The sequence below is a fragment of the Globicephala melas genome, chromosome 14, assembly GCF_963455315.2.
Source record: "Globicephala melas chromosome 14, mGloMel1.2, whole genome shotgun sequence".
NCBI classification, from domain to species: domain Eukaryota; kingdom Metazoa; phylum Chordata; class Mammalia; order Artiodactyla; family Delphinidae; genus Globicephala; species Globicephala melas.
Window position 1 is genome coordinate 55201796 of NC_083327.1, and position 12269 is coordinate 55214064.

The window sequence follows — 12269 nt, forward strand, 5'->3', positions numbered from 1 at the left end:
TGGAAGAGCACATGGAAATAAGCCCATAATTCTAGTCCTAAAATACTCCACTGCAAAAAAAGTCTTAAGATTATTTTCAAACCCTAACCTTTAGTCTGAGTTCTTTAGTCCAAAAATTTTTCTTCTACCATACATGCTCTAATGAGACAGCAGATAATATATGTGTTTCAAAAAGTTTGCTTAGACAGACAGCCACGCAAGCAAGTATTCATCAAATAACTAAAAATAACATACAGGTAAATCAAAAAAAGGACAAAGCATCTCACTAGAGGGTGAGAATGTCACAGAGGAAACCCTGAAGCTCGGCAGAAATTCCAAACAACAGTGACTCTCAGATCTCATTTCATATGATGATTAAGACACAATCATTTAAAGCTTTTAAATTTTGGAAAGAAATAGTATTTCAAATGAAGTAGTAGGAAATCATTCTAGATTAAAGCTAATATATAGCTGACTTTATACAGGATTTAGAGATCTAAGACCAAGTCAAGGAAATTTATCAGCCACACTACAACTATGAACCAGGAGGGCACTGTGGCAAGAGTAACTGTGATGTTAGACAAACAGACCTAACTTCAAACTCTGCCCCTCGGTTGCTTTCACCTAGTTATTTACTCTACTTATGTCTAAAACGTCACTAATTTTGTAGGGCTCATGTGAGGATTAAAAATATATCTCATTCTCCTGGTACAGTAAAACCCAGTAAACTACCAGTAAGTCACAGGTAATGGTAGCAAGTACCCTCATTTCAGAGATGCTTATCTCAAAGTGTTTGGTGTGCATCTAACCACTGTTTGCAAAATGTCTCTTGGAGCCTTACTTCTGTAAGTATTTTTCAGAGAAGCCATCTTGATGGAGCTGGAAGGTAGAGAGGAAACGGGTAGAGGAGGGAGGTAGGAAGTACAAAGCAAGCAGGTTCTGGAACCAGTGGCTCCTTGTTATCAATTTTACATATTTGAGTGCTGAGAAGTATTGCTTTCAAAAAAAGAACTCTACCAGGGCTTCACTGGTGGCGCAGTGGTTGAGAGTCCACCTGCCGATGCAGGGGATGCAGGTTCGTGCCCCGGTCCGGGAAGATCCCATATGCCACGGAGCAGCTGGGCCCGTGGGTCATGGCCGCTGGGCCTGTGCGTCTGGAGCCTGTGCTCCGTGGCGGGAGAGGCCACAGCAGTGAGGGGCCCACATAACGCAAAAAAAAAAAAATAGTAGAGACAAATGACAACAAAAACACGGTTCAAAAACGATGGGATGCAGCAAAAGCAGTTCTAAGAGGGAAGTCTATAGCAATACAAGCCTACCTCAAGAAACAAGAAAAATCCCAAATAAACAATCTAACCTTACACCTAAAGGAACTAGAGAAAGAGGAGCAAAAAACACCCAACGTCAGTGAAGGAAAGAAATCATAAAAATCAGAGCAGAAATAAATGAAATAGATACAAAGAAAACAACAGCAAAGATCAATAAAACTAAAAGCTGGTTCTTTCAGAAGATAAACAAAATTGATAAACCGTTAGCCAGACTCGTCAAGAAAAAGAGGGAGAGGACTCAAAACAATAAATTTAGAAATGAAAGAACAGAAGTTACAACGGACACCGCAAATACAAAGCATCATAATAGACTACTACCAGCAACTCTATGCCAATAAAATGGACAACTTGGAAGAAATGGACAAATTATTAGAAAGGTATAACCTTCCAAGACTGAATCAGGAAGAAATAGAAAATATGAACAGACCAATCACAGGTAATGAAATTGAAACTGTAATTAAAAATCTTCCAACAAACACAAGTCCAGGACCAGATGGCTTCACAGGTGAATTCTATCAAACATTTAGAGAAGAGCTAACACCCATCCTTCTCAAACTCTTCCAAAAAAATTTCAGAGGAAGGAACACTCCCAAATTCATTCTATGAGGCCACCATCACCCTGATTCCAAAACCAAACAAAGATACTACAAAAAAGAAAATTACAGATCAATATCACTGAGGAATATAGAGGCAAAAATCCTCAACAAAATACTAGCAAACAGTATCCAACAACACATTAAAAGGAACATACAACATGATAAAGTGGGATTTATCCCAGGAATGCAAGGATTCTTCAATATGCACATATCAATCAGTGTGATACAGCATATTAACAAATTGAAGAATAAAAACTATATGATCATCTCCATAGATGCAGAAAAAGCTTTTGACAAAATTCAACACCCATTTATGATAAAAACTCTCCAGAAAGTGGGCATAGAGGGAACCTACCTCAACATCATAAAGGCCACATACAACAAACGCACAGCAAACATCATTCGCAAGAGTGAAAAACTGAAAGCATTTCCTCTAAGATCAGGAACAAAACAAGGATGTCCACTCTCACCACTCTTATTCAACATAATTTTGGAAGTCCTAACCATGCAATCAGAAAAGAAAAAGAAATAAATGGAATACAAATTGGAAAAGAAGACCTAAAACTCTCACTGTTTGCAGATGACATGATACTATACATAGAGAATCCTAAAGATGCCCCCGAAAATTATTAGAGATAATCAATCAATTTGGTAAAGTTACTGGATACAAAATTAATGCACAGAAATCTCTTGCATTCTTATACACTAACAATGAAAGATCAGAAAGAGAAATTAAGGAAACAATCCTATTCACCATTGCAACAAAAAAGAATAAAATACCTAGGAATAAACCTATCTAAGGAGGTAAAAGACCTGTACTCAGAAAACCATAAGACACTGATGAAAGAAATCAAAGATAACACAAACAGATGGAGAGATATACCATGTTCTTGGATGGGAGGAATCAATATTGTGAAAATGACTATACTACTCCAAACAATCTACAGATTCAATGCAATCCCTATCAAATTATGAATGGCATTTTTTACAGAACTAGAATGAAAAATCTTAAAATTTCTATGAAGACACAAAAGACCCTAAATAGCCAAAGCAGTCTTGAGGGGAAAAAACGGAGCTGGAGGAATCAGACTCCCCAACTTCAGACTATACTATAAAGCTACCGTGATCAAGGCAATATGGTACTGGCACAAAAACAGAAACATAGATCAATGGAACAAGATAGAAAGCCCAGAGATAAACCCATGCACCTATGGTCAACTAATCTATGACAAAGGAGGCAAGCATATACAATGGAGAAGACAGTCTCTTAAATAAGTGGTGCTGGGAAAACTGGACAGCTACATGTAAAAGAATGAAATTAGAATGCTCTCTAACACCATACATAAAAATAAACTCAAAATGGATTAAAGACCTAAATGTAAGACCAGATTCTATAAAACCCTAAGATGAAAACATAGGAAGAACACTCTTTGACATACATCACAGCAAGATCTTTTTTTGACCCACCTCCTAGAGTAATGGAAATAAAAACAAACAAAAAAAACAAATAGGACCTAATGAAACTTAGATGCTTTTGTACAGCAAAGGAAACCATAAACAAGACGAAAAGACAACTCTCAGAATGGGAGAAAATTTTTTCAAACAAATCAACGAACAAAGGATTAATCTCCAAAATATATATAACAGCTCATGCAGCTCAACATTAAAAAAACAAACAACCCAATCCAAAAATGGGCAGAACACCTAAATAGACATTTCTCCAAAGAAGACATATAGATGGCCAAGAGGCACATGAAAAGCTGCTCAACATCATTAATTATTAGAGAAATGCAAATCAAAACTACAATGAGGTATCACCTCACACCAGTTAGAATGGGCATCATCAGAAAATCTACAAATAACAAATGCTGGAGAGGGTGTGGAGAAAAGGGAACCCTCTTGCACTGTTGGTGAGAATGTAAATTGATACAGCCACTATGGAGAACAGTATGGAGGTCCCTTAAAAGACTAAAAGCAGAATTACAATATGACCCAGCAATCACAGTACTGGGCATATACCCAGAGAAAACCATAATTCAAAAAGACACATGCACCCCAATGTTCACTGCAGCACTATTTACAATAGCGAAGTCATGTAAGCAACCTAAATGCCCATCGACAGACGAATGGGTACAGTAGACATGGTACATATACACAATGGTATATTACTCAGCCATAAAAAGGAAGGAATTCGGGTCATTTGTAGAGATGTGGATGGACCTAGGGACTGCCATACAGAGTGACGTAAGTCAGAAAGAGAAAAATAAATATCGTATATTAAAACATATATGTGGAGTCTAGAAAAACGGTACAGATGAACTGTTTGCAAGGCAGAAATAGAGACAAATATGTAGAGAACAAACGTATGGACACCAAAGGGGAAAGTGGGAAGATGGGTGGGGGGGATGAATTGGGAGATTGGGATTGACATATATACACTAATATGTATAAAATAACTAATAATAACCTGCTGTATAAAAAAATTAAAGTAAAAAATATAAATAAAAATCAATTAAACAAAAAAGAAACACATGCCTTATTATCAATTGTCTACAAGAGGGTAATGGAAATATTAGGCAAGGTGATCCACTCATTTTAATGAGTGACTAAGGTTCCCAGAGAGACAGACTATAGGTTAGAAATGGTAAGATAACAAAAAAACTCCCTTGAAATTTCTTAGATATATTAAAATATGATACACTGGATACTAATATTATTTAGTAAATTTTGCCTAAGTCTTGTCTTAGAAAGCTAAGAGACTATTATCATTACATAGAAAAACTTAGCTGAAATTCTCTTAGTTATATATGTTATCATATAAATCAAATATTTTATTCAATTTTCACTATATAACACTCTCAGAAGAAAGCCAGGCACAAAATCATGAGACCCATGCATGCTCACTATTGAGTACAAAACACATTTAGTTTCTCCAAATAGATATTGAAGAAACAAGCCTTATTTTAACAACGTGGCTAATAATTTATGTTTAAACGCTGGGATAAAAATAAAAGAAAGAAAAAAAGGATACACAGTTCTAAAAATAATATGTAAATATAAAGGCACATTTCATTTCTTATCGCTCTCAGTGTAATGCCATTTGCTCTCTAAATTTTAGTTTGAGGATTTGACAAGGGGGCAAAATTGAGATCTAGTAGGGCCTTAAACTACTGAATCACACCTCACTAAGCTTTACAACAAAGGAGGAATGGTTTCTTACTTCAATCTTCAGATTAATTTAATGACAAAGGCCTTTTAGATAGAGATAGACACATAGATACATAGACAGAAAGAATGTCTATTCTATTCCATTTTACAGATGGAACTCTGTATAGTGATTTACATTATTATCAGTGAAAGGTACCAAATTCAAGGTAGGATACAATGTAGCGTAATTTTATGCTGTCAAATGGGTACTCTAGAGACTCTAAAATTCAATTAGTCATTTTACAAAACCCTGTTAAAAAGTAAAAGCAGTTATAATTACACTTGAAGATAAATGTATTGAGATGTCGATCATGATCTCTATGCTCAGATCTAGGTCAGAACATGTAGTAAAATTATCCAATGAATTTGTTTCATGATGTCACAAGTATAAAGGAACAACCGACAAACAAGGTCATGAACACAGATATATTTGAGATAGAAGAACAATTTCCAGTTCCCTGCAACGTTTCTCATTCTCTATGGATTTGATTTTTATAGACTAGACTTTTGAAGAGTAGAAGATTGGGATTAATTTGACTAGCAAAAGACAAAAGAAAGAGCGAGATACTAAAAGGGAGCTCCTTCTTTAGTATTAATAACATTGAAAATTACATCCAAAATAAACAGGTGAAATCATTTATAAAGGCAAAGCTAAATATTAGTAAGTATGTGAAGGTCTTCTAACTACATTAAAATCTGAGCTGAATATAATATTGGGAAATGAAGTATTTTTTCTTATTCAATTAATTTTTTAGCAAGAGAAAGACCTTTTTTGTTCAACCCTTGACCAAAATATTTAAACCACATTATATAAGTTGACAATTTTCCTAAGTAAAATGAAATAGTGCCTTAGGAAATCAAAGATGAAAAATATGATTTATGTTCATGAGGGCATTATAGTTTAGTGGAAAGAAGGAGGTATTTTTAAAAGTACTATAGGGCTTCCCTGGTGGCACAGTGGTTGAGAATCTGCCTGTTAATGCAGGGGACATGGGTTCGAGCCCTGGTCTGGGAGGATCCCACATGCCGTGGAGCAACTAGGTCCGTGAGCCACAACTACTGAGCCTGCGCGTCTGGAGCCTGTGCTCCGCAACAAGAGAGACCGCGAGAGTGAGAGGCCTGCGCACCGCGATGAAGAGTGGCCCCCACTTGCCACAACTAGAGAAAGCCCTTGCACAGAAACGAAGACCCAACACAGCAAAAATTAATTAATTAATTAATAAACTCCTGCCCCCAACATCTTCTTAAAAAAAAAAAGTACTATAATAGCAATTGAAATACGTATCAAGTACAGTGGGGAGCATATCTGAATGTGAAGATAGAAGAAATATTATATAAAAGCTCCATGCCGGGCTTCCCTGGTGGCGCAGTGGTTGAGAGTCCGCCTGCCGATGCAGGGAACGCGGGTTCGTGCCCCGGTCCGGGAAGATCCCACATGCCGCGGAGCGGCTAGGCCCGTGAGCCATGGCCGCTGAGCCTGCGTGTCCGGAGCCTGTGCTCCGCAACGGGAGAGGCCACAGCAGTGAGAAGCCCACATACCTCAAAAAAAAGAAAAAAACAAACAAAAAAAAGCTCCATGCCAACCAGGAAAATCTTCCCAAAGCAGATGGAACTTAAGTAGACATAGTAAGAATGGATAGGAGTTTGGTGAGTGGTAAGTGAACAGAGAATTGTCTCAACAGAGGGAAGAGAACATACAAAGGCTCAGAGATGTCAAAGATCATATTATCTTTGAATGTGGGGGGTCCAGGTTGGTGAGAAAAAAGGAGTTTGAGCCCATCTGAGGTATCCTATTATATATCTTTCATTCTAAACTATAACATTTTTTAATTCTTAGCCTAGTTTCCCCAAAGTATCCTTGTGAGCATTGGTTTTATTTACTCTGTTTTTTGCCATTTTCTATTAACACATAAGATACCTAGAGGAAAGTACACAGCTCATAATTGTACAGCTCAATGATTTTCAGTTTGAGTACACCTGTGAAAACACCATCCAGATCAAGAAAGACTGTACTACCAGCATCCAGAAGCCCCCTTCATGCCACCTTCCAAGCACTAACCATCCCCAACCCCTGCCAGACCTTCCTGGAGGTAAATAATACCCTGACTTCTAACATCATCAATTTGTTTTGCCTGGTTTTGAAATTTACATAAATGAAATACAGTACATTATCCTTTTGTGTTTCTTTCCCTCAAGATTATGTGTGTGAGATTCATCCATATCATATATGGCAACAGTTTGTTCATTTACACTGCAGTGTAATATTCCATTATGTGACTAATCACCATTTATTTATTCATTGCACTGTTGACAGACATTTGGATTGTTTTCAGTTTGGGACTATTTTGGATACTGATGCTGTAAATACCCTTGTACATGTCATTTGGAAAACATGTGTACTCAGTTCTGCTGGGCATATACCCCAAAATGGATCTGTTGGGTCATTAGGCTGTACAAAGTGGTTGTACAGATTTATACCTGACTATAGTACAGTATATGAAGAGTTTTACTTTCTCCATACTCTCACCAACACTTAAATTTTGATTTTCATCTTTCTGCTCAGTGTGTAGAAGTTTCTCAATGTGGTTTTAATTTGCATTCCTTTGATGACTGAGTTGAGCAGGTGCTCACACCTTCATATGATTTTTGGCCATTAGGATATACTCATTCTTTTGCATGCTATTTTAAACGTACTTAGCTGGCCTTTCAGCCACCATCATTGTCACCTGACAAAGGCAGTTTTGCTAAAGAACACTTTAAGCAATTATTGACAGCATTACGTCTTCAAATGAGAAGAAATAATTTTCTTCTTTTCTACCCATCTTCATTCTTTTCTTATTTTCTCTCTCTTTTTTTTTTAATTAATCAAGTTATTTATTTTTGGCTGCGTTGGGTCTTCATTGTTGGGCTTTCTCTAGTTGCAGAGAGCGGGGGCTACTCTTCATTGCGGTGTGCAGGCTTCTCATTGCGGTGGCTTCTCTTGTTGTGGAACATAGGCTCTAGACACGCAGGCTTCAGTAGTTGTGACTTGTGGGCTCTAGAGCACAGGCTCAGTAGTTGTGGCACGTAGGCTTAGTTGCTCCACGGCATGTGGGACCTTCCCAGACCAGGGCTCAAACCCGTGTCCCCTGCATTGGCAGGCAGATTCTTAACCACTGCGCCACCAGGGAAGCCCAATTCTTTTCTTATTCTAATCTATTTATTCACCCTCTCTTTCATCTTCCCGTCTACCTTTTCATTCCAAAAAGATCAATAAACAGAAGTCAATTAACAATGTCCAAGTATTGTAAAGAGAGTTCAATAACAAGTGTGCATCACAGGCCCAGCCTTCTTACTTTCGAGTTGGTAAATGTTTGAGTTCTCTTTTTTTAATAACTGAAAAAAGTAAGCATTAACATTTACTGACTATTTACTTTAAAATAAATTTATCATTCATAAAATTTTAATAAGATAAATCTAAATGTCTCCTTTTTCCCAATTTATGAATAATGTTCAGTGAGCATTTTAAAGGAATATCAGAAGGAAAATGAAAAAAAACAGTATAGATTGTAAAAAGAGAACAGTAAAAGAAGAATATATACATGGATGCTTTCTTTCACCTTCTCTGAAAACCAAGCACAAATTATATTTGGTAAAAATAAAGTGGCTGTGACCTTTTTCCCTCCTCTGCATGATTAATTAATTAATGTCCTATTAATTGGAAGATGTGGCTGAATTTCTAACACTTTCATTTTCTGTGCACATCATCCCGTACTGTAACCACCGATTAAGCTGTTCATCAAAGGTGAACCAGCAAGGTCACCTGAGCAGTATCTCTTCAGCTATTCATTACCCATCTTCAATAGTAATTAACAATGGTAGCATTTCCATAAATCAACATCTTTCTGATTGTACTCTGATGATAAACAGTCAAAATATGTGCATCCCAGCCTACCCTTTTTACTTTTATATAAAAAATTCAGTCTAAATGTACCACAGAGAAAACTCAGGTGAAATATTACAGGAGTTTCTTTAATTAAAATGTACCAGAGAAATAAGGTTATGTACCTCTGACAGAAAAATACAAACCTACTTACACAACTAAATGAGTCTAAAATAAACAACCCAATCAAAAAATGGGCAGAAGACCTAAATAAACATTTCTCCAAAGAAGACATTCAGATGGCCAGTAGGCACATGAAAAGATGCTCAACACAACTAATTATCAGAGAAATGTAAATCAAAACTGCAATGAGGTATCACGTCACATCAGTCAGAATGGCCATCATTAAAAAGTCCACAAACAATAAACGCTGGAGTGGATGTGAAGAAAAGGGAACCCTCCTACACTGTTGGTGTGAATGTAAGTTGGTACAGCCACTATGGAGAACAGCATGGAGGGTCCTTATAAAACTAAAAACAGAATTACCATATGATCCAGCAATCCCGCTCCTGGGCATATATCTGGAGAAAACCATACTTCAAAAAGATAATGCATCCCAATGTTCATAGCAGCACTATCTACAATAGCCAAGACATGGAAGCAACCTAATTGTCCATTGACAGATGAATGGATAAAGAAGATGTGGTATATATGTGTATATATATACACATACACACACACAATGGAATACTACTCGGCCATAAAGAATAATGAAATAATGCCATTTGCAGCAACATGGATGGACCTAGAGATTGTCATACCAAGTGAAGTAAGTCAGACAGAAGAAGACAAATATCATATGACATACTTATATGTGGAATCTAAAAAACAAAATTGATACAAATAAACTTATTTATAAAACAGAAACAGATTCACAGACTTAGAAAACAAACTTATGGATACCAAAATGGAAAGTCTTGGGGGGTAGGGGGGTGGGGGGTGGGATAAGTGACAATTTAGAATAAAAAGTAGATTTAATTCACCCTATTCTCAAACAGTACATCACAGTGTGGACCAATAGGAAAAATTAGTTATAAAGTGTTTATAATCATGATTAAAATACTGAAAATGTATTTTAAAACTTAAGTTACTAATAATAGGCAATCACCCCATCAATTATGTATGATAATATACTATAATAAAGTGATTACATATTATTAAATACTAACTAATGTATTACATTATTAAATATAATTATATTGTATATTATATATGTGATCATACATAATTATATTCCAGGCTGGTTTATTTCTAAATTCTAGAAAAATAATTCATTCTCTTTAGTATTTTAAAATTCCTGTCTGCATTTTCAATTTCTCAATTTAATAAGTTATTGGTAAACATATATGCACAGAGCTTGGAATTAATTCAAAATTAATATGCAGAATTGAAGGCACAAACATTAGTCTGCTAGTGTATAAAATGGTATGTATATGTTAATATCCTATGTCAGTTAAGAGAAAACACAGTTCAAACTGGCTTAAACAATAAGAAGATGTACTATTTCACAAAACCAAAATTCAAAGGATATAACAAGGTCAAGGTAAAGAAAGTAGGGCTCAGCCCTATTTTTCTACAATCCACTCAAAAAAGATCTCTCCATTTGACAGTTTGGTCTCCAGGCTGCCTCTCCTCAGAGCCACTGGCATGCTCAGGGCCAGTGGAATGAGATAAGCTCTCTCCCTACCATGAAATAAAGATGTTTCCCTTCAGTCTGATTAGATCAAATCTTGTGATTTAATAGAATAGGTAGTAAGTAAGCTGAACTCATTTTTAGACTATATGGTTTGTTCTTCATTTTATTTTTTTTTAATTTCTTGGTTTCATTTCCATTTTGCTTTTTTATTGAACAGGGGGGAAAAAAACTAATGTTTCTATTTTTCCAGAGTTAGAGACAATGAAGATACAGTGAACATTCTTGAGGAAAATAGGATTATATAAAATTATTGAGGGAAAGGCAAAGAATCCATCGAGGGTCTTTGATGGGGTCAATCAGTTTGACCACAATAGTTTATTATAATAATTAAATTATTGTACTATACCTAACATAAGAAAATGCTATTCATTCCAGAGGGATTTTTCCAACACTGGATAAACAGAAGGATTCTCACCTTGTGGCATCTCGGGTGGCAGATAATGAGGTTCTTGAGCACTAACATGAACCCATTCAAAGTCATCATATAGATCCTGGTGGTAATCACAAACTCCCGGACCATCATCAAAAGTACAGCCACCTGAAAGGGGAAAAGAAGAACTACTGTTACATTCTAAACAGTAGAATGTGCTGGAGAAGAAAACATTATACTGAAATGTACAATGTGGTACTCATAAATTTAATAATAAATGTACTCCTATTTATCACTATTTTCACTAAATGTTCACATAAAATGAAATTTCTATCCGTATCTTGTGTGAATAAGATAGTGGTTTGAGCCTCAGAAGTAAGGCTGAGATTTTTAGATATGAATAATATTAGAAGATATATGTAATAGTGAGGCTTTCCGGAAATATACAAACCACCTTCAATCTAAATAGTTTTTAACAACTTTAGCAGGGAGAAGGGGAGGAAAGAAAAAAGTGAAAATTGTCTTTCTTTATACAGCAAGTTCAAAAAGGTGAAGTTAATAATTAAATTTACCAAATTTCTTGCTTTAGAAGAACACTTTGAAATCTACTCATAATAGCAAATGAAATACTTACAGCTTTATGAGGTCTAAAGTGTTTGAGGTCAGTGAAACATGCTTCCATACTTCATTTAGATTGCTTTCACACACAATTACGACTTAAAAGTGGGAAAAACTGAACGAAGCATAAAACCGATCAGATTAGCCTACAATCACTCTCACTACTTCCACTTTATTTAATAACCTCTTTTTTAAAAATGGAGGTAGCCTTTCCCCTTTACATCAGTCATTTTTCCTGGCTTTATTTTCTGGGGTAATTTTATGGCAGAAGTAGAATAATTACTTTTGCTTCTCAGCCTACATATATAGGCACACACAACTCAACATATTTAGTTTATTCAATTCATGAAAATCAGAACTGGCCTATATGTCTAATCTTGAAAGAAAATGGATAAGAACTAATGAAAATTCAGCAGTAGGTTTAATGAGAAAAACCAATAACCTGTCTCCCTTCAAGTAGCTTATTTGTTTAGTTTCCATGGGGATCTCTGTGAAGAAACTCAGTGATTTCTCTGACCAAACAGCAGGCTGGGGGTGGTAAACTTCAGGCCTG

General features: G+C 35.9%; 1 protein-coding gene across 15 annotated transcripts in view; it reads right to left on the reverse strand.

Annotated features, from left to right (window-relative positions):
- The window catches only part of PTPRK (protein tyrosine phosphatase receptor type K), a 566917-nt gene that overhangs the window by 425614 nt on the left and 129034 nt on the right, over positions 1-12269 (reverse strand). For all 15 annotated transcript variants that reach the window (XM_060283348.1, XM_060283337.1, XM_030853499.2 and 12 more), the window contains exon 2: positions 11144-11266. In XM_060283348.1, the coding sequence (XP_060139331.1) occupies positions 11144-11266 (123 nt within the window). The remainder of the gene's footprint in view (positions 1-11143; positions 11267-12269) is intronic.